This window comes from Podarcis vaucheri (assembly GCF_965113315.1).
Source record: "Podarcis vaucheri genome assembly, chromosome: 6".
Classification (NCBI taxonomy): Eukaryota; Metazoa; Chordata; class Lepidosauria; order Squamata; family Lacertidae; genus Podarcis; species Podarcis vaucheri.
Genome location: NC_138764.1, coordinates 59,000,400 through 59,024,157, shown reverse-complemented (window position 1 = coordinate 59,024,157; position 23,758 = coordinate 59,000,400). Strand labels below are relative to the sequence as shown.

The window sequence follows — 23,758 nt, the reverse complement described above, 5'->3', positions numbered from 1 at the left end:
TTGGAAAATCCAGGGCAAACAAAAGGAAACCCCCCCCTCCCACAGCACAGAATTAAACTATGCTATTTGCTCCAGAAGATGGAGTGATGGCCCCCAACTTGGACAGCTTTAAAAGAGGATTAGACACATTCATATCAATGGCTACTAGTCATGAGATACTTTCAGTGGCTCATACTTGTCAGATGGGCTCAGAAAATACTTCTGGTGCATCTGAATAGCACTAAGATAAACGCTGGTGTGAATTAAGAGCTCCCAGTAAGTTCTAAATGCATTAATTCCATCAAACACATTGCTGTCTTCTGTTTTGCATCAAGGTTTTAAGGAGCCAATTGCCTTTGACTTGCTGTCATCACTTTGCCTCTCTTCATTTTCTCCTATTTGTCTCTGATCTCATGGATATGTTTTTGAATTGGATTCCTTGCATTTATCAAATAGGAAACGTTCCTTAAGTTTGTGGTGCAGAGCCAGTGACCCTCCATATATTGTTGGACTCCAAATCTCATCGGCCCCAGTCAGCATTGCCAGTTGTCAGGAATGATGGGAATTGGAGTCCAACAATAGCTCTGTGTCTGATAGAGTAGTCACCCCTCATTTATAGAGTTGAAGCTTTCACAGTCCTAGGCAGGGTGTAATGACTTGAGACAAAGTAGTTAAGAGCGGCAATTCAATGATCCTCATTAGTTTTCAGAGCGACATCATTGAGTTAGAATAAGTCCCATTAAACACAGCTGGCCTTGCTTTTGAGATAACATGCATAGGATCGCACTCTTAGACACATAATACTGTGCATTGGATCTGAAGTGTTAAATAACTTGTGACTAGGCTGCTGTGTTTTTGTAGCTTAAATATTTGATGTGTTATTTTACTTAAGCTGAGGACCAGCAACCTGCTCATTCCGCTTGATAGCAAAGAAAGTTTGCTACCAGGAGTCAGTCTGGCAAAAGACATCACCTTGTCTCTTTTTTCCTCTTATTCTTGAAGATGACAAATAGCTTGTTAAAATGCTTATAATCATAGCTGTCAACATTTCCCTTTTTAAAAGGGGAATTCCCTTATTCCGAATAGGATTCCTTGCAAGAAAAGGGGAAAGTTGACAGCTATGCTTATAATGGAAGAGAAGTAATAGTTCACGGTGTAGTGTAGTGGGAATGCAGGCAAGAGACGGGCAAGAATGTGCAGCTCTGGGACTTTTCTCAGAGCAGGAGTGATGCTGCCATCTGCCAGGGTGATTCATAGGTCCTCCTGGCTCTGGGAAGCAACTGAGGTGATAATGAGGCTTTCAAGTTTTGCTGTTGTTTGTGACAGTTTAGCATAGGCTCTGTCATAGAGGAAGTTGGAGAATGATGAAAATAATCAGACAGATGTTGCATACTTCTTTCCTACTTCATGCTAGCAGTTAAATTTTTTCTTTGAAAGCTTGTTTGCATTTCTAATTGAAAGCCGAAGGCTGTATTTGAGCCAGCTGCAGACCTTTTGTTACAGCTCAGTGTACAAACTTAACTTGTGCAACTAGAAGTGTTCAGTGGTGCTTATTCCAGGTTCACTGTGCATAGGATTGCAGACATGCCACATGGCTGATTGGAGGTATGAAACCAGGTCTCCCAGCCAAATTCCAACACACTAAATCACAACACCACCCTTTGCTAGGTCACTATTCTATACACTTCAACCCCCAGCTTCCCAGGACTGACCCATTCTCCTCAATGGAAGCAGCAGCATGAGAATAGTCAAATAACTGGACTAACAAGCATACTGCAAAGAAGAAAGAACATTGGGTATTGTAGTAATTGATACAAATAACGTATGTTGTTTTGTATTTTCAGTATTGTTTCTGGTAGCTGTGTTGGTCTCTTGCAGCAAAAACAACAAATATATTATGTCAGCAGCTTTTGTGGACTACAGTTCACTTCTTCAGATGCATGGAGTGAGATCCTTTTGTATTATCCAGTGCAGCATTAAGTTAACGGTTCTGTTGGTCCAATGATTTCCATTTGTGCCACGGGACTTTTTCTCCTCTCGCTATGCATGCCTTTTGCCTTCTTCAAGTTGGCTCTGGAGGATTTTGGGAACCCCTGGAACAAATTTAAGGGGTGTGCAAGAGGAAGGGGCTGGGAATCTCGTTGCACAAGTGGACACCCTTGCACTGATGGGACGGTTATTTAGTGTTGCGTTAGACAAAAGCCTTAGTTGTCAGATATATAATGTGAAAGGGCTGAATTGCAATGCATGAAGAGGTTCAGTGTGAGCACTTGTGGACTGAACTGAGACAAATGCCCTTTTTTTTGCACATTATATGTGTTAATTGGCTTACCTGTTCCAGGATGCCTGTTTTTTCTGTGAATTATGTAATTATCACAGTCTGTACTTTCCTGTCTTTTATTTCCCCCTGACCTCAGTGTTTACATTCCCCCCCTCCAGCCCAGCTGAACCATGTATATACCTGAACTAAGGACCTCACTGCATGCATCTGATGATATATTCCATGAAAATTTAAGCCATAATAAAATCACTAGTCCTTAAGGTGTCACAAGAGCCTTCGCTGTTTTCATTATTATTGTCACCGTGTTTGGTGTTTATTTGTTTGTTCAGTCACAAAATGCAATTTTAAAAAGAAGAGGAAGCTCTTACGTAGCCCTGTTGTCAGCTGACAGGTAAGCTACAGTGTCCCTTGCCCTCTCTGAGCTGGGAACACCATCTTTGTCAGGGGAGGTGCTGAGTGTAGCATTGCCAAGTCTGCCTCTTTCCCTTTCTGTGTCTCAAGGAAAAAGTCCAGCCCCTCTAGATGCTTTGTTTAGTAGTTGTTGCCATGGAGACCCTGAAGCTATGGTGAAGCAGCCATCTTTTCCTGGAAGGTGGGCGGGCTGCGGGGCTGCAGGGAGAAGCGTAGTGGGAGAGGATTCAACTTCACCTTTGTTCTCTGACAGGAGGGTCTCAGTTTACATGACAATTCAGCAAAGGCGAATATTGTGGACTGTCAGCAGAAGAGTCCTCCCATGTTCGGACAACTGTGAGGGGACAGTGGCTCAGAGTGGTTTGCCGTGAGGCTGTTTTGAGATATTCCTAGGATGAGGAAAGCAGAAAGCTCATTTTTGCATCCAAGTGGAAATCTGTCCTTGGAGGTCATAGATGCCTTATGCTAGGTAGTTTGATTAGCTGTCGTGTAGATCTTAGGAAGTATCATGGGACTGTCTCTCTGGATGGCCTGCCTGCAGTTGAAGGAATTGAAGCACAAAAACTCCAGGAAATGGATAGTGTCGTATTAATTCTTGTCTGCCTAACAATTCTTAAGTCTTGTTTAGATGAGGATATGAGCCAAGAAGAAATCTCTGGACAGTTTAAGAACTACCATAAATCATCCATGGTTGATCAGGCCACACATAGGATGGGTAAAGCCACCCCACACATCAGTAGGGAGAGTATTATAGAGCCTCCTGTGTTTCAAGGAAGGGGGTGTCTGTGAGGCAGGGAGCTCCCAGGAGCACTCAAGTGTATAGTTAGCATTAAGCAATCACAAAAACCATTCTTCTTGAGGATCTAGGGCAGGGGTAGGGAACCTATGGACTGCCCCATGTTGCTGAACTACAACTCCCATCATCCCTGACCACCGGCCATGCAGGCTAGGGCTGATGGAAGTTGGATGCTAAGACCATTTGGAATGCCATAGGTTCTGGACGCCAATCCAAACTACTGCTTTTTTGCATGTCCCAGGAGGCCAAGGGAATCACCCATTTCATTGAAAGGATGCAATCTGGCTTTCCAGTGTAGATTGTGAAATAGGCAATCTAGGAGTTGCTGGAGAATAAGGGGAGTTTCTCATTTCCGCCCAGTTTTACATTTTCTGAACTGGATGGGAAATAGACTCCCTATCTGCTTAGCAGGAATATTCACTAAACACCACAAGGAGGCTGTTTTCAGAGGGAAATAGAGCTTAATTACTGTTGGTGTTGTAGTTATTATTATAATTAACTCCAGTTGACTCAGCATAGTCATTACACTGTTAAGTATTTATGCACCAACCAAAATTCCCTGGTGGTGTTCTCTTATTACTGAGGTGTTGGTCATATGTATACAGTTGCAAGGTGAGGGGCGCAGAGATTCAGGTGCTGCCTGCACAAGGCATTGCTTCCAGAGAGGAAGGCTGGGGCCCTATGCATGGAGCAAACAGAACCAAAGTACAGAACAGCCATGCACCAGGTCTAGGATGAGGCAGTTTGAGGGTTGGTCATTGAAAACGACTATATTCCAGTGTGATCTAAGGGTGGGTTAGAGGGATTAATCTTGCTTTAGAGCAGGAGTGGGAAGCCTGTGGCTTTCCAGATGTTTTTGAATGACAACCCCCATCATTTCTGACCATTGGCCATGTTGGCCGGGGCTGATGGAGTTCTGCAAGCTGTGGAGGGGCACAGATCCCACGTCTGCCACGGGTTCTATTCCTTTTATCGGTTTCAAGGAAAGACTCCTGAATCAAACAATCAGAGATGTGTTCATAGATAGAAAGAACACAGCAGTCCTTTACTCTTGTGGAGTGTGCCATCTCATTTGAATTGCTCAGTGCTCACTTTCCAATGGGGTGTCCTAGACAAAATATTTAATTCCTCTTTCCTCCATACACCATGACCTGTAGGTCCTTGCCATGGCTTGTCATTTGCGCCAAGTGAGTTCCTTCACTTTGCTGGCTATCAGGCTGTGGCTTTCTGCTGGAGACCCTTTGCTCCCTCCCTTGCCCGTCCCTTAGCATTTCTGTGAATTCCAAGCTGTGATTCCCCCCCCATGCAAATGTATTTCTTTGTATATAATGTATGACTTACTGAGCGCTGTCCCTGCAAAGTGCTGCCCCAGGCAGCTGTTCAGATTCATCTTCTCATAATGCTGAATCTAGACTAGACTCTTAACAGCCCAGGGCCCTCTCAGCACTGGGCTTGTTAATCCTAGTGACCCACAGTTCTAGCCCATTCTGACATCTTATCCCACCCCACTCCTACAAATATATCTTTTCATTTTGTCATTAGCTTCTTTTAATTTTCCTTTTGCTTTTGACATTTTGGAGTGCCTTCAACTGTCATGATGATGACAAATATCCTTTAAAAAACAACAGCACCCATCCCTGATAGTCACATCTCCAGAAGCCTAAAATCAGGAAGGAAACATTATAGAATTGGCAGTTAACTAGAGTGCAGTACCAACATTAGGAGAGGTTTGGGGTGGAAGAGAGCAAGCAGTACATAGTCATTCCAATTTTCTTGGAAGTGCCTTGATATCATTCCAGTAGCTGACTCAAGAGAAGTAATATTAGTGTAAGAAAGGCATACATAGATGGATAGATAGATATCCTAAGGTCCAGGGCAGTAGCCATGTTGTCTGTCTCAGGGAAAACAACAAAGAGTCTTGTGACACCTTTAAGACTAACAGATTTATTGTATTATAAACTTTCATGGGCTTGAGCCCATTTCTTCAGATGCAGGAAGGTATTGTGCAACAGATAGAAACTTGGACCTTTCCTGGATTATAAAGCTTTACAGAACTGTTTGGAACTGCCTTACCAGCCAGTTACTGTCTCCCTTGCCAAGTAGCAGCTCTCCGTGGTTTCAAGGAGTCAGTGTGGCATAGTGCTTGGAGACTAGAGTTCAAATCCCCACTCAGCCATGAAGCCCACTGGATGATTTTGGGCCAGTCACTGCCTCTCAGCTTAACGTGTGGGTGAACTGGATTTCTAATGCCCTTCCTCTGTAGAGAACCCCATGCCTAAGGAGGCTTGTGCGACATCCTTTGTTGTCTTCCAAAACAGATTTTAAAAGTTTCTAAACTCCAAATCCCCTAACTCCCCTCCCCAGATTACAGTGCTACAAGCAGCAACCATCTGGAGGTTAGTTCCCACAGAGGAAATTGAATCAGTTTTGAGACAGACAGGAACACATGAATTTCAGCAGGAAATCAGAGATGAGAGACGATGCCACTTCTGAAATGCACGAAAGCATTCAAGAAGGACAGCCTCACCAGTTGGCACTTTGCAACACATATGGGTGGGTAACGAAAAACAGGCTTATCTCTCGTAGATGGTTCTTCCTGACTTCTGCAGCTTCAGTGGCAGAGCTCTGTGTTTAAACCTTGATTTGCCACAAGGAGAAGCCGGGATGTCTGTGTGCCCCCCTTCCCCAGCAAAAAGGGCACACGAATGAGTGCAGAACTCCCTGCAGCTTGCTTCTGCTTCTGACGGCTGGGCTCATTTCCAGTATCAGAGCCTGGCTATCAAGACACGGCCTGGGGGAGTCTGATGCCCCTCACCCCACCCACTTCCGTATTAAAATGAGACCCTTTAACCTTCGTTCTATGCAATTGTGGCAGACCTTGGTTTATACACACGTGTCTGCTTCTGCCACACATTGTTTGGCCCTCCACCGCCTTCCCTCCTGGAATTTTGTTAGCAGCATGTAGCTAAATAATTGCAGGGTTTCATCCACATTCAGTTTGTAAGGCAGAAGCTGGTGGAATGGGCCTCAGCAGCCTTTGATGGATGGCATTAAGCAGTTGCCAGGTAGAGGCTGCCAGCCGGCAGGATTCTGAAGCTTCTGCCTTGACAGATTCTTCCATCTTTTCTCTTGGACTAAATAGCTGGATTCTTTTAGTTCTGCGGATCTTCATTTCCTTGTTGGAAACATTTTTTAACAGAAAAAGTTCTCTTTCTCCTCCTTTCCAGAAGTTCTGGCTCCAAGACCCTTGGTTTTCCTCCCCCGAAGGTAAAGCAGTAGTATTATTTTCATCTGTGGATCAGAAGTTTAGGCAAGAGGTGGGCAAACCTCAGGCATGCCTGGTTTTCCTATAACACAAAGATCTACCAACCAGAGCCAGGTGCAACACTTAGAATTAGAAAACCCAGAAAACAGAAATTAGAAAAAACGAAACGAGGTGCTAGAAAATGGTTTCCAATACCAGAGCTGGACTGATCCCATAGTCCTTTCGCACAAAAGTCCATCCCTGATTCTCTTTCTTCATTTCAGCAGTGTAATTAAGATGGGGAAAGTCATTTTGCTATTCCTCCTGAGAGTTGGAAGTCCTTGTTGATCCACTGCAAATCGCCCAGACATCTACCAGTAGATCCCCATCTACCTTCTGACCACCCTACTGGAAATGGGATCAGCATCTTAACCCCAGGCTACAGTGCTGTAGTGAGACACTTGGGAGCAAGTCTTACTGAGCTCAGTGGGACTTCTGAGTAAACATGTATGGAATTGTGCTGCAAAAGCGCCTCAGGTGTGGATATTTTCCTGGATCTAAAAAGCCCACACCATGAGCACTCGCTGCAAAGAATGCTCAGGGCAGAGACTGTTTCCCTTCCCACAGCACAGTTCTGCCGCAGCTTCGCTATATCTCTAGTCCAGGCTTTGAGAGCCGCTGCTCTTCGCTCCTCTTCTCTTTGTGCCACGCACAGTAAAATCTGAAATACAACTGAAGTGTCTCTAATCGAAACCGGATGGGGGTTGAGACACTTTCCCAAGGGAATTCTTCAGTGTGTGTGCAGGGGAGGCAGGTTTCCAGGGATAGTTATAGCTCCTGGCATCTACTCAACCAGTGGATTCCTGCCATAGCTGAGATTAAAGCAGTTAATTATTGACAGTATTTGATTAAACTGGAGGGCTGGACAGACCAATTGCATCCTGCTTTGAAAGTGAGAAGGGAGGGAGAAGCCTTTCTACTAGGGTCTAGGCCAATATTCTGATTTTTCTTTCACCTGCTGCAGGGCAGGAAGCAGTGGTAGCTACCCGGTTTTACCTGGGCATTTCCTCTCCTTGTTTCTGGCAAGCAGCTGGTCTCCAGCGATCTTTGCTTTTGGTTTCATATGGTAGAAGGTGGAATGGATTGAACAGATGAGATGGGAGACATCCCCCCCCCACCCGTCGCATCTGTATGTGTGAGAGAGGGGAGACGTTGCATTCATTACTGCTTAATTGGGCATGGGAATTGATAGTCCTGAAATTGTATATCTTCTGGAGAAACAGCTTTATGCCATCTTGTACTCACCATGTCTTTGATTTGATAGTGGGTAGTCATTGCTATTGTTGTTATAATTATTTTGTGTTTTATTTTCCCCCCAACGTCATCTATGTGCTTAGCACTTTACAAAATTGCATAAGCAAAAAAAGAGAAAGGCCCCAGCTATATGTGTGTGGTTAGGGTGGTGTTGTACCTCTGTGTGTGGAATGCTGTTACCTGGTGACATGCCAGTTCAGCGCAGTATCACAGAACACCTTCAGTTCCCAGTTGTGGTTGCCAGGTGGCTCCAGCCCTTTGGCTAACAACAGGATGGCCTGAATTTCCTCCCCTGCTTCCTGACCAGGCAGCTCATTTGTTTTTTCTCCCCTCCCTTTGTTTCCCTTTGCTTGAGCCAAGCACTGGAGAGACAGAAACAAGGACCATCCTTCCTGCCGTTTTGTTTGCTCTGGGCTACCTGTTCCACTCTTACGAAGGATGCATCATTTTCAATGCCTCGCTTTTCATTGGCCACAGCTTCTGCGTGCTTTATTGAGCCTCATCAGTACCAAAATGCTACCTTTGGTTTCTCAGATACAAGCCCACTTTTTCCGCTGTAGTACAGAAAACTCCCTTCTATTTAGACACACTGGAGGGATATGGATTTCATTCACACTAGAGATGGATCTGGAACACAGAAGGACAAAACATTAGTAGAGGGATGATATAGCCATGTCCCTCTCAGAGAAGGATAAGAAAACTTTTACTATATTTTACTGTAGTATTTTGTCTGTGCAGGCAGAGCTTGCTGTGATTATCTTACAGTGGTCATCCATTTATATCCTTCTGTATTCCGAAGAGATGGTGCATCTATTTATTAGTATCCTGTTCGATACACCTAGTATTAGAGATTCAAATATGCAAACCCAATCCTACAAGAGGAGAATGTGAACCTGTTCAGAATAGGTTGAATAGGTTCCTAGACTGGACCACCAACCAACCGCTCTGTCTTGTTGGGAGTGAGTTTCAGTTTAGCTGCCTGCATCCAGCCCCCTGTTGCTTCTGAGCACCATTCCATAGTAGAGTCCAGTGCTTTTTTCCCTTTAAAAATGTTTAGGGGTACTGTCATTTTGACTCAAGAAAATCACCATTTTATAGTTCAAATTGGGAAAAATAAATACAGTAAATGGGCAAAAGTACAAAGATTCAAAACAAAATGTTTAGGGGTATGCATCCCCTTGCATTCCCCCCCCCCAGAAGAAAAGCACTGGCTGAGTCAGTATCATCAGCATTCCTTCCCCAAACCCTTGAAATAATCTCCTCTATGGATCTTATGCAAACAAAAAGTATGGGGGATGAGATGGCACCATGTGGCACTCCACAGGCATCTCCTGCAAGGTGGGGCAGTAAACCCCTAGCACTATTTTGTGCCATCTCACTACTGGGCAGGCCAAGCAGTGGCCCCAATACCCAACACTGACAGGTGGCTTAGAAGGAGACTATGATTGATAGATGTAAATGCATCCAATAGGTTCAGGAGAAAGATTTGGGGCTCATCCACACTTCCACTCACCCTGTGGCTAGAAATCATGAGGCCAAGTGATTTCCCCCTTGCCCCTCTCCTTTCGCAGGGAGAACCATTCTTTAGCTCTAAATCGGAACAAACAGCAATCCATGGAAAACCCGATTGCTGTTTGCTCCGATTGAGTGCTAAAGAGTGGTTTTCCCCAGGGAAATGAGGAAGTGTGGATAAACCCTCACTCTATCCACCCAGTAAAAATTTATGCAGATGCATGGCCAAGGCCATTTCTGATCCTCAGGTGGGTCTGAAACTTGACTTTAAAAGCAGATCTTTCAGGACAAGTTAAGAAGGTTCTAGCCATGAATGGAGAAACCATGCTTAGATCTTTCCTCTCGGCAGAGAAGCTCTGAGAGAAAACCTCTGCTCCTCACCTCAGTGCCCTGTTAATGACTCTGACCTCTTGCAGAGGGTAGGGGGCCCTCTGCTCCTCTAGCAGGAGGAGTTTCATTAATGAGATGGCAGTTGGATAATGGAAGCAGGTCACAACATCAGGAATTGTGGAGCGAAGAGGGTCTTTAAAGGGATGGGAGGAGTGGGAGACGATATCTGCTGGCAGACATAATTTACTGCAATGTCACATCTAGCCCAGTGCGGTTGCAAACAGTAAATACTGACTGCAATAATTAGAAAGGACTTCTTGGATAGTTTGGCGTATTTTGATTTTTTTATGCTGGTTTTCTGAGAGTTGCTTCATGCTGCGTTACAACTAAAGGTGGGCCCCCACATTTCTGCCTATCAGCATTTCTCGAATATTCCTCTCAGAAAGATGGTGCCACATGTTTAATAATTTTAGACAAGTATTCATTTGTGTAAAAATATGTCGCACCATGCTCCTGAGAGAAATGGCTGCCTGGGGCTTCTGGGAACTTGCTTCAAAATAAATTCTGCTCTGCTTTTTGGGCAAAGCCCTGTTTCCTGGATGTTTTCAGATATTTGATGCCCTTCCAGTGCCTACAGAAGAATCCCAGGGTAAAAGCTTGTTTGTCACCTTCCATGTTTGGAACAGTGCCTCTGAGGGTAGAAGCGGATGCGAAATGTGTCTTGCTCCCTTGTAAGATCAGGTACAACATTATGTGTGACATTACATCATTGCTTTCTCTCTTTCCACTACCAGCAGCTGATGATGAAGCACAAAAGTGTGATGGGATCACATCACACATCATATTTGGTCCTGGTCTGCACATGCAGCCAAATGAGGTGATAATGAGCTGGAGGAGTCCTGAGGTGGTGGAACAGACTTGAGGGAGCCCTGACATTTTTGAGTGCTTTCCTTTAAAAAATAAAATAACTTATCAGGGATGGTATAGTAGTGGTTTTCCTCTATCGGCAGGGGATTCGAAGGTTTGGTTTTTATTTGCAAGAAACTCGGTACATGGGGAAACAATTCAATATTACAAGGTCTGTCCCCCCCAAAATGGCCGTCTGAAGTAGAACAGTTGACTCTATTACCTCAGGAAAAACCATCTGATTCTGCTGCATTCTTTCGCAGAAAGAGAGCTTTTTTGGTGGTGGTTCTCCCACAGATGGGATGCTTTCTGTTGGGAAGCTTGGCTGGCACCCACATTGTTGTCTTTTTGGCACATAGTTAAGGCTTTTCTGTTTTCCTAGGTCTTTTAACATCTGGATTTACATCCTTACAGTATGGATGGTGGTTTTAGTGTATTTATTTGTTGGCTGTTTAGTTCTGTCATGTATAGTATATCCTATCATGCTGGTTTTGTATATTTATATACAGTACATACTGGTTGGTTTTATATTTGTATTTCCCCCCTCTGGTTGTGTCTGTGGTTTTATTGTAGTATGTTTTTATTGTGTTTCCTTTTTACGCTATATGACACCTAGATAATTTATTTTATGATGCATCTCATAAACATAAGAAAAAAATGAAACAGACAGTGGCATTGTAACTGGACATCCTCTGTAAGAGGGGAGAAAGTAATATGCAAACTCCACGAGTCTCTTTGAAATGTTGTTTCTGCCCTAAGAATCTAGATGGTTTTTTATTATATTTACATTCTGCTTTTCTTCCATGATGAAACCCAAGATGGCATACATGCGATTTGGCCATGCCTGAAATGTAGCTAACGGGTGCCTGATCTGACACTGGTAGTTATCAGGTAGTGATAGCTAGAAAGGAAAATGCAGGCACTCCTGGAATTCCATAAGGGGCTGAAAATATTCCTCCAGGCCACTGTTCAGGTGAATGTAATGGACAGCTGAAAGGAGGCGGTTTTTCTGATCTTGATCTCTTTAAGGCTTTATTGGTGGTTTGTTTAAAAAAACAAAACAACCCATAGCGCATTAAGTTGCACCCAGAAATAAACAGACTATAAGCCAGTGTAGCAAAAACAAAATTGGATCATAGACACCTAAAGTTGGGAGGGACCTCAAAGCCTTCCCCTATGCAACACCCCATGGCCTCCAGGGGGTTGGGAGACACCCCCCCAACAGTGTGCTGTGGAAGGAGAAATTGTTTCGTAAGACAAGCAAAAATGCTTTCATTGAGAACAGCGCAGTCTCCTTAGCGCTATGTTGAAGTCCACCCTTGGTCTCCAGTGGCCATCCAGACATTGGTCCCTTCCTCTTCCTTGCTGATGAGGGTAGAGCCAATTCCTTGATGGACCAGAGTAGCCAGGTTGAAGCCATGAGATTTATCCTATTCAGAAGGAGCAGAGCAGTCTGTGTTGTGCTCTTTGTTTTGGCAATGGTGAGTGCCAGAACTCCTCTGTCCCCACTCCTGTCACATGACATGAACTGGTTTCTCTGCTTGAACCCTCTGCACCTTCCTCTGTGCTGAACGAGCAGCATTAACTCTTTCCTCTTCTCGCTTCCCTACAGATGGGATCCACAGTGTGGCAGCCCAGTGCACTCTCCAGGTGACCATCATCACCGACGAGATGCTGACCAACAGCATCACTCTGCGGTTGGAAAACATGTCCCAGGAGCGCTTCCTCTCCCCGCTGCTGGCCCTCTTCCTGGAAGGGGTGGCGGCCGTGCTTTCTGCTTCCCGTGACCACGTCGTCCTTTTCAACATCCAGAATGACACGGATGTGCAGGCCACCCAAATCCTTAACGTCAGCCTCTCCGTGCTGCTGCCGGACGGGGCCCATGGCGGGCGCTACATCCCCTCCGAGGACCTGCAGGAGCGGCTGTACCTCAACCGCACACTCCTGGCCGCCATCTCGGAGCAACGAGTCCTGCCCTTTGACGACAACATTTGCCTGCGGGAGCCCTGTGAAAATTACATGCGCTGCGTCTCAGTGCTAAAGTTTGACAGCTCGGCACCCTTCATTGCCTCGGACACCATTCTTTTCCGTCCCATTCACCCAGTCAATGGCCTTCGCTGCCGCTGCCCACTTGGCTTCACCGGCGACTACTGCGAGACCGAGATTGACCTCTGCTATTCCAACCCCTGTGGTAGCAACGGGCACTGCCGGAGCCGCGAGGGAGGGTATACCTGTGAGTGCCAAGAGGGCTACACAGGTGAGTGTTGGCTGTGCTTTTCTCATGCAGTATAAACAATCCATCCCATCACACAACTTATTGCTTCCTTCTCTCTTTCACCTTCTGGTTTTTCCTTCTGTTCTCTTCTTATTTATTTATTTTCTTTCTTTTTTGTGTATGTAATCACTGTTCGAATTAGGAAAAAAAGAGAAAAAGAAAGATCAGTACCATAGTACAGTGGTACCTCTGGATGCGAATGGGATCCGTTCTGGAGCCCCGTTCACATCCTGAAGCGAACGCAACCTGCGTCCGTGCATCTGAGCATGCACGGGTCATGATTCGCTGTTTCCGCACATGCGCGTGACGTCATTTTGAGCATCTGCGCATGCGTGAGTGACGAAACCCGGAAGTAACACGCTCCATTACTTCCGGGGCACCCAAAAATATTCATCCCAAAGCTACTTCAACCTGAGGTATGACTATAAATTCTCCTCTTAGAAAACCTGGATTTTTCCGACAGTGTCAGTTTAGTAAATTGAGCCCTGCTGCACCGCTTTAATAGCATTGCGTAGCTTATTCTATTCCTCTTAAGTGCTAGGGGCTGGGTTCACACTCCTGTTTACTGAGCACTCACTGCTTTTCAGGTTTTTAATGTGTGTTCACACGACCCATGTTATTCAAAATGCTTTATTATCCCGCGCTTTGTTATAAGTTACTCCTGTTTGATGCCAGCTTCACACTGATAGGAGTCCTTGAGATGTTTTAATTAGACTTTAGGCAAGGTGAGAAAACATTTGCATAGGGAAAAGACATCCCTGGCCTGTTGATGGCGTGCTGACGCCTGTGTAGCGTACACAAACAGGAACGAATTTAAGCTGTGCTTATGTGAACAGCTGGCAGGAAAGAGCTGTTGAAACTTACCAGAAAATGAAACAGAAACCCAACTTCTAAGGCAGTAATGGGAGCACTCCCTTCATCTCCTGGCCACTATGGATGCCACTCAACCTCACCTCACCTGACTCCTCCTGGCTTCTAAGATCTCACCAAGTATTGGACCTAAGTTTTCAAACCTGCCGTTGCAGCTCAAACCCCCAAGTAGAGATGCTGACTTCTGTCCTTCCGAATTTTGTGTGCTTATGTGGAATGGTAGAACTCAAAGAAACCTCCCTTTGCTTTTCTCTCTTTATATGCCTTGATTCTTGTGGAGTCCATTCCTTACTGCACTTTGCTTGGGAGCAGATATGTTTCTCTGAAGGGCAGTTAATGAGGGATGCGAAAGTGATACCCACACTATTTGTTGTCTGGAGCTGGGCTATATTAGGAACACATTTTGGGGGTGGGGAGGGCAGCAAGTTTCCCTGAGATGGTTCTCTGCTTTAGATCACAGGAAGATGACCTCTCCGTGATGGCGTAATGCTAGCTGGGACGGACCTTTTCTTTTCTGGGGCCAGCCTGCTTAACATAGTGGGGGCCTGCCTTGGCCCCGGGGTGTCGCTCCTATTTGCATTCCTGCTGCTCTGTTGTGTTTGTGATACAACAAATGCAGCGGCCGGGATATGAATGGCCCCTTGTTTGTGCCCCAGTTCAGCCGGATTTCTTTGCACAAAGGGCTGGACAATGGCAGGCTGGCTACAGATTCCCCGATAGCTTTCCCAGTATGGACAATGAGCAGTTCTCCTCTCCTGACCCCTTGCATATTGCTGAGAGATAAAAGCAATAGGAAACGAGTCTTGTGTGGGTGTGCATGTGTTTGCCTGTCTGTGTGTGCCTCTCGGTCACTTGGCCGGCATGCTTGGTATGCTCAGAACTTGTGATTCCCATTACCTATTGGTGTAGCAGCTTCTCCCAGTTAAATAGTCTGTTTAAGAAATGGGCCTGCCTGCCTCCAGTCTATAATGTATCTCAGTCTATAATACAGTGGTACCTTGGGTTAAGTACTTATTCTGTTATGGAGGTCCGTTCTTAACCTGAAACTGCTCTTAACCTGAAGCACCACATTAGCTAATGTGGCCTCCTGCTGTTGCTGCGCCATCGCTGCATGATTTCTGTTCTCATCCTGAAGCAAAGTTCTTAACCTGAGGTAATATTTCTGGGTTAGTGGAGTCTGTAACCTGAAGCGTATGTAACCTGAAGCATATGTAACCCGAGGTACCACTGTATATACAAAATTAACTTCATGCCACATCAGGGAATTATCCATATTTAATCCACCCCCCTTTCTATTGGGGTTACAGCACATGGGGAAATTTAACCAACCCCTCTCCAGCTAGGACTTCGATTGCCATCTGGCTTTCCCCCCCAAAGTGTAGTTTGTGGGTGCTTGGGGGGGGATTTTTGCCAGGACTGGGGAGGCTCATAGGTTCAGAAGAGATGGACCTCCTCTATTCCTACCTGCAGTTGCAGTGGTCCTCTTCTGCTTCCATGCCCTCAGAGGTGGATTTAGGGGAGTGTGACCAGTTCAGTCTCACTGGGTGCCAAGGCTCAAGGGCGCTGCAGGGCCCACCACAACTATGATTTAGAATGGAGCGTGAGAAGCGGTGGGCGGGCATCTAATTTTGGCATTGCACAGGGTTCCACTGAAATTGGAGACTCCAAGGTCTGCCACTGATGCCGTGAAGGCAGAAAGGGGGAAGAGAGCATCTTTTTACATGGCTCCGCATAGCAGGAGCCTTAGAGGTCTGAGGGCAAAGCCTAGCTGAAAATATTGGAGACAGGGAGGTGCATTGTCTTGGGTCTGTTGCTGCAAGCGGTGATCCAGGAAAGGGGTTTCTGGTACTACAGGTGCCCCCTCCCATGCCACAAAGAGGACGTCTGTGTGACTTTGGTGGTCTGCTGCTTGCCATTGGGTTATCCCAAGGACATGAACACAGCCTAAATTTTCAAGTATCAATGTCAAGTGATCAGCTTAGTTCTGTGCCGTGGTATATTTATTTTGCAAGTAAAAAGGGGAAGGGCTTGGTTGACAACTTGCAGTGTATGTATATGTGTGTGTATGTGTGGTTGTTTCACCCACAACTATGAAGAATGCAGCAGAAAGGGAAGGAGAGTTACTGCTGCGAGTTTGGCTGGGTCCCCAGCACCAATAGAAACCCCAGCTTTGGCGCTAATCCTCTGCATGATGTGTGTAAAAATCTCATGTGCACCCCCTTGTCTGTGCTAATCGCCTGGAGTGAAATCTTCTCCCACGCCTGCTCCTACAGATCATCTGGCCCACCCACTCAAATTGCTTGGCCTGGGATCCTTGCAGGCTTCTTGTCAGAGTCTCTGTCCAGTCATCTCAGGTCTCGCATCATTTCTCTGGGATGATCTGATCTGCTTTTTTTGAAAGGCCTCCAAATTCTGTGCCACCCTTTGCCTTGACTGGGATTTGGGCCTGACCATCTGCTTAGAGGTTCTCACCACTGATGGAAGTGAAGCGTGCATGCTGTCCATTACTTTTTCCACCTTCACGTTCTGGGGCACAAGGAAACATGTGTCTTGTTTACTGTTGATTATTAACTTGTTCTGTTTATTTAAACCACCTCTAGGAATTGGAATCCTTCAGTTAAATAAATGCATTATCCCACCCTAACAGCAAGCTAGATGGGCTGGTTGGGGCTGATCTGGAATGCTGACTTTGAATAACAAGGCTGAGAAACTTATATGGGCAGGATTCACCTAAAGAGCCACTGCAGCAGAAACACTGCACAAGCACTCCCACATGCACAATGCCCCCTGTCCCGCTTGCACCCCCAAAATTGGCTTGAGGGGAGGGGTCAGGAGAAACCCCAGAGCATCATTCATGGAGGAGATGGGGGTCATTCTGTCTAGAAAGCATAGGTTTTTGTTCAGACGGAACATTAATCATAGTGCGTTGCTGAATTCCATCCTTAATCTCGATTATGGAAATAAATCTTAGATGAATTAATGTAGTGGTATTACTAAATATGCAACAAAGCATAAATAAAATAAGTACAGATGATATATATATCATTCCCTCACATTCAAAGACAGACGTAGCTTTTGCATCTGGCATAAGGATGAACAGCTTAAACTCTTTTGTTCTGAGTGCAGCCGAATCCACTTGCCCCCCAGCTATGATACAGTGTTGGAAAAATCTTTCTTTTATTATTGTTGTTGCTTTGTATACTTGCGCCTGGTGAAATGTTTGCATTTCTTTTTCAACAGTTAGAGTCGATGCATTAAAGTATGCCCTCTAGATCATGTCTTTATCTCTTGCTCTCTTGACACCTACACAGCAGCAGTTGTCTGCGTAAAACTAGGCACGGTACGCTGTCATCAACTTCCCACAATCTTGGTTCCAAAAACCAAAACCAACCAGGGAAACTGAAAACAGCAGTGGTGGCGGCCTGTTGGACCCTTTCCTTTCTATCCATTCTCTTGTTTGAAATCTCACCCCGGCTGCTTTTGTCCCCATAAGCGAAAAGTTATAAGCACCTGTATACTATCCCCCATGGGATGAAAAGTATCAGATAAGTTAACGAGGAGTTATTAGTAGCACGAAAGGATAGTAGCTGGTGTGACTAGAGGACTGAGTTCCTGTTAACATCCCGCTGAGCAATATATTCCACAGAACGCCATTGCAACTAATGTTAACCAGAACTCACTTTTAGGTCCCCAGGGTCTTAACAGCAGCCAGCTGCTGCCATCCTTCTATTACAGTCTTCCCAAAACTGGTGCCATCCAGATGTTTCTGACTACAACCCACCTCCAGCCCCAACCAACATGGCTGGCAGGCAGCATCTGCAGGGTACCAGGTTGGGGCTTGTTGTTGTTGTTTAGTCGTTTAGTTGTGTCCGACTCTTCGTGACCCCATGGACCAGAGCATGCCAGGCACTCCTGTCTTCCACTGTCTCCCGCAGTTTGGTCAAACTCATCCTGGTAGCTTTGAGAACACCATCCAACCATCTCGTCCTCTGTCGTCCCCTTTTCCTTGTGCCCTCCATCTTTCCCAACATCAGGGTCTTTTCCAGGGAGTCTTCTCTTCTCATGAGGTGGCCAACGTATTGGAGTCTCAGCTTCAGGATCTGTCCTTCCAGTGAGCACTCAGGCCTGATTTCCTTAAGAATGGATAGGTTTGATCTTCTTGCAGTCCATGGGACTCACATACCAGGTTGGGGCAGGTTGCTCTATTTACTGTGGAGAATCATTATGCAAAAATAGTTGTAGTATTAGCCACACTGAAAATGCATGTAAGGTAATGGAATCCAGTGTTATTGCCCATGCTGATCAGAGTGATGTTGAGCAACAGAGCATGACCCCTGCTTCCTGTATTATAAACCAAAGCTCCTCAACCTGTTTCCTTTTGTCCCTGAGCAGTGGTGGCTGGTAGCCTCTGGACCTGGTCAGGGAGCCTGTGGCCAAAGGGGCTAATAAGCTCACATGGTCAGGGCCAAGTTCTGGTTTTCTTTCCAATCTCCTTTGCATAAGCATTGCAGTTGTGTAAGTGCTCAGTGGTTAACTAAACTGAAAAGTGTCTCACCTTGGTTTAGAAGGGGTCTCTGCCATCACAATTGCTAGCATGGATTAATGTCACAATAACCATGCGTTACTTAAAAGTAATCCCCAATAATTTACATGGCGATAGCTTCCAGCTTGGTTTGGAGCCGGAATTGTTTATGTAGTCTTAAATGCCACACAGTTAACAAGGTCTCCCCTCCCTCCAACTTTCAGCCCTATGGAAAAAGATCCCCCCCTTTCCCCACTTCTTTTCCTTCTTTCCAGAGTGTGGAGGGATATTGAACGGACTAGGATGCAGGAGACCAGGGTTAAAATTGGCGCTCCTCTGTGAAGCTCCCTGGGTGACCTTGGGCTGTTCACTGTCATCCCATGTCTGAAGTTTGCGGGGATAAAAATGTGGAAGAGGAGAATCATGAAGTCCACCATAGGTGGGACAGAACCAAAATGTTCTCTGCAGAGGAGATATGTACCCAAAGAATTTAGGAGAAATTACAAGCTGGACACCAACAATTAAAGCGTTGCCTTGTCATAAACCATTGGTCCGTCTGACTCAGTGTTGTCTGCACTGACTGGCAGGGGCTCTTCAGGACTTCTCTCCCAGCCCTACCTGGACACCCTGGGACCTTCTGCATGCAAAGCAGACATCCCACCACTGAGCCTTTCCTCTAAAAGCCAGCATGACATCAAGGGCCCAAGGAGATGGGCTCTCCATAGAGAGGCTAGCTAAGTTCTTTCCCAAAAGAATCTCTTGTTCCTGCAGGGTCTCCAGGAAAGGCAAATTCCCTTGTCCATGAAACACCCAGTAGGGGTGATGTTTCTCTGCCCAATGTGTATGAGGGACCCTGAATAGATTGGCCGGGCAGAGAGGGAACTGGGATTCTCATTGGATGGCTGCATGCCCCCCACCACCATTCCCTGATGTTGCTCTTTCTTTCTGCTGTGGTTGTTCCTTGCATTGATGCTGACTCTCCCTCTGCAGGTGGAGGGGGAAGAGGGAGGCAGACAGCGTGGGGGGGGAGGGGGAACAGGGGCTTTGTCTGCTCAAGATTGGGGAGGGGCGCTGTGGGAGAAGGTTGGTTTCCTTGGCAACCAAAGCTGGTCACTAGGGTGAGGGAACCAGAAAGAGGCTGGGAATAAATCTTCTATTCAGAAAACCCTTACAGGGTTGGAGATGGGGGGGGGGGAGAGGAGATGCTTGTCAAGGGTGTGAGGAAGGGGCTGGGGGAGTAGGGGGAGGGGCAGAGCAGAGAAAGGAAAAGCTTTGATTAGAGAATGGGATGCGACAGAAGAATGAGCCCTATGAAAGGGAAGGAAGTGTAGTCATGCCTTTACTCGGGAGGCTTTTGGAGTGGGTGGGGTTTTGGGGAGGTACAGTGAAGTTAAAATGTCCTGTACCAATTGTACCTTGGACAGTCCCAGCACTATCTATGACAAGCAGTGATGCAACACAGAGTTTCCAAAACCTTGTAGTAATATTATTATTATTTTACTTGTATCCTGCCTGTCTGGCTGGGCTGCCCCAGCCACTCTGGGAGGCTTCCAACAGAGTATTAAAAAAAACACAACGAAACACCAGACATTTAAAAGCTTCCCTTCAGATGTTCTGCTGCCAAGGGCAATGGTAATCTTATTAACCTGCTTATTGCATTTATGTACCGCCTTTTTTGCCAAGGCATCTCACCAAAAGCTTGTGAGTGTCCCTGAAGTGATCCACCCTATTAGTAAAAATTGCTTGATGCCAGTCGTGGCTTCCGTTCCTAGGCTGAGTGGCAGCTTTGCCAGATGATTTCCAGTGGGGCCATGGTGCAGGCTAAGTGTATGTGAGAGAAAAGATCAACTCCTTTCCTATGTCCTGCAGTTTTGCTTCTGATCAGGCTCCCCTGGGGCTAGAACAAAGCACATGAATTGCAATCATGCATTTTGTGCTTCGTCGAAGTTTGGCTAGGGTGGGTATGCATCTTCAAAAAAAGAAATGCATTATCCCATCCCAAAGACAAAAGAGGGTGCATATCTGCATATAATTTGTATAGATGCAAATATAGAAAAATTAACTACAATTTAATTGAAATGCAGGATATCTCATCATAGTGAAGAAGATTAGGCCCTGGTGACCTTTGTGCCTTCCTCAGTCTGCTGTCCAGGTGCTGAGTTTTGAAGAGCAACTTAAAAGCTCTGGCTCTTTCTAATTATGTTTTTTTTTAAAAAAAAAAATATATGTTTAAACTGCTTTGGAGAAGAGAAGACTTCAAATTGAATCAGGGCACATGGCCACCTTCACTTTGGCCCTTACTACAGACTAACACTGTTGCCAAAGCGTATATTTGGCTCAAGTCCTGTGGCTTCTATGATTCCAACAAGCGTCTGCTTCTTGCTTTGGCTGGAGTGTACTAATAGCAGGGAGATCTCTGTGCCCATGCTCTGTATCTTTTCCATGCTTTGGTTTCTTGTATATGACATGAAGAAAAGGGCACAGAATATCATCTCAGAAGCACGTACATTGCATGAGAAATCTTTTAACTAATGCTTCAAAAAAAGGGGGCTCCTAAATTATTGCTGCAGGTCAGTGGCAGGAAGAGGTGTGAGCAACTTGGGTGGGCTTTTTCAGCCTCACTTCAGGGGGCACCATCCACCATGGGCAAGGTAATGTCAGAGGTTGTCCTCTCTGGTAGTCACCATGACTCCTGAATCCCTATGCACAAGTCTTTGATGCCTGGCATTGGAGAGGTTTGTAGCACTGCTGCATTTAGCCACACACTACTGGGGGGGGGACTTTTCCAGCTTAGCTCCTTTTGCAGCAAATGCTTCTTTTGATAAAAAGTCATGTTTATTACTTGCAAAAGCAGCATTCAGGAGGGAGGGTGGAGAGCAGATCTACAAGTAATGTTGTAATCCCTGTCCTCCATACACTTTCTTTGCATCTTGGGTAGCAACAAGGGGGCCAATTAATATACCTTGTAGGACTGAATTTGGCCAGGAGGCCTCCAGTTGCTGATCGCTCTCCTTTAACATGACCGCAAGCTGTTGCTCCACTTATTGTCGATTTCTGTAGCAACTCCTTTTCTTTTTTCTAAGCAGGAATTTGACCCCTTCCTTCCTTGCAAAATGCCCATGCAGCTTAACAATGTGCCTTTGGGATGGAACAGCAGGATCTCCAAGTTTCTATTAAATTATCCCCGCAAGCCAGCCTGGGGTTTTGCAGACCAGCAACAAAATGCTGCCTCTGCAGTCTGTCGGTCTGTTGCGTCACATAACCAGAAACCTTCAGAAGAGCTCCTAGAAACTCCCTTTAAGGCTTGCTTCCACTTCAGGTGCTTCCTGATCATTTTGTGCTTCAAGGAGATTTCATAACTTTTATCTGGAGGCCTGAGCGGAGGTACGCCTGAGTACGTTCCAGTGATTTCATCAGGACCAAGTGATGATACTGCATTTTCTAGATCTCAGCCAAAGTTATTCATTATGTGCATGCTGTGTGTCTCTGGACGTACTGCAGCCATAGAAGATACATTTGCAGGTCTCCCAGTGTTCGGGTGGAACATTTGCTCTCTTTGCCCAACCCAGGTGAGGTGTGTAGCTTCTTCAGCAAAGGCATGGAACTTGCCAATCTCTGAAACAATACAATGACTTTTGAAAGCTCTGCTCCATAGTGTGTACATAATGAAGCTGGGTTCCTGTGACCACTCCCAAACTGGTAATTCATCACTAACTGTAGATAGCACTGCACTCACCCTCAGCAATGTTTGGATGATCTTATCTCAGTTTATTAAGCTCAGATGTCCACAAGATCCTTGCTTATGCAAGCAGCTTCTTTGCTCCTCCCTTTGGCAGGAGGACAGATTAAACCTGGAAGTCTTTAATTAACTGCAGTTTCCTATTTCATTCAAACTGGGAAACTGTGGTTTACCAGCTTCAGAGCAAATCTGGATATTATACCACAGTGTAAAGTTATTTTAATAAAATAGCTTGATGCTCTAACCCTAGTTCTCCACTTTGAACTTTGGGAAACTATGATTAATTAGAGGCTTCCTGTATTAATTTTAATGCACATGAAGGGTGCGGTGAAGAGGCTTCACAAACAATGCTTTGACTTAATAAGCCAAGATAAGATTGAAGCAGTTCATTGTAGTCCACAGATCACACTGATTTACTCATATATTCTCTTAAGGGCATTGGCTATTACCTACAGTGGGTTGCACCCTGATGTAAGGTGGGTTGCACCAGTAGCATCATCACTGGGGGGTTTTTTTGTGTGTGTATGCAAGTTTTCTTTTTAAAAGAGAAAGTTGATAAGGAGAGATCAGAGGCCAATGGGGAGAGAGCTCATTTCACTTTAACAGGCATTGAGGAAAAGGAATACCGGTAGTTGTTTGCTACAGCTTGCAATATAGCAATGAGAGAAGCTGCAACACTCAAAATCCTCTCTTCTATGCGTCAGTTAAAGATGCAAGAACTCTGTCCTTCTTTGGATCTGATCACAAATAGAGGGGAAATTTGGACATTTAAATTAAAAAAACAAACGATGGTCCCAGGTTGGTCCGATGACATCTGATAGAGGATTTTGGAGTGTGACAGAAGCCTAGTGACAAAAGGTGGGATGTTGGCATGGGGATTCCCTTACCACTGCAGTATTACAATGTCTCTTGGGAATCTTGCCTAAATTGCAAACCCGTATTAAAGCATGTAATCCTAGGCACACTGATTTGGGAATATATCCCAAGTCCCCATTCAGCTGAGTGGAACTTAAAGCCAAGTATATATGCATAGGCTCAGACTAAAACACAGGACTTTAAGACCTGTGCAAGCATGTCCTTCTCGATGGGAGTCAGTGGGCAACCTCCATTCAGAAGAACCCAGCTTCTCGTCATTCCTCCCTCACTTGTTGGAGTCGTCTTCTCTGGTCTGAACACAGCAGTAAAAGAGAGGGAAAGGGAGATGTTGACAAACTGGAAGGGATTTAAAAGAAAGCTTTGAAGATTACAGAGAGTCTTAACAGGCAAATCATATTTAAAGAGATGGCTGAAGGGAAGGGTGTACCCTCAGGAGAAACAAATCATTAGCAGAAAGCATGTTGGAATTTTCAGATATTGTAAAAAAAGGATCCAAGAAGGAAGAGTGGGAGAACAAATGCTCTCTAGACTTGCTGTGGATGTGACAAAGAACAATGGGTGCGGATGATAGGAAATTATAATTAGGTTATCATTTAGGAAGTGGTGGAGCTGAGTCTATTTTGCGATGCCACACTATTCAGCATTCGGGGTGGGGTGGGGAACGACTTAACCTTACTTAGAAGAAAAAGTGGGGGGGGGGAGA

General features: G+C 45.4%; 1 protein-coding gene across 4 annotated transcripts in view; it reads left to right on the top strand.

Moving 5' to 3' along the window:
- CELSR2 (cadherin EGF LAG seven-pass G-type receptor 2) overlaps positions 1-23,758 on the top strand; it is a 110,925-nt gene that overhangs the window by 26,782 nt on the left and 60,385 nt on the right. For all 4 annotated transcript variants that reach the window (XM_082227054.1, XM_082227051.1, XM_082227053.1 and 1 more), the window contains exon 2: positions 12,386-13,030. In XM_082227054.1, coding sequence (XP_082083180.1) covers positions 12,386-13,030 — 645 coding nt within the window. The remainder of the gene's footprint in view (positions 1-12,385; positions 13,031-23,758) is intronic.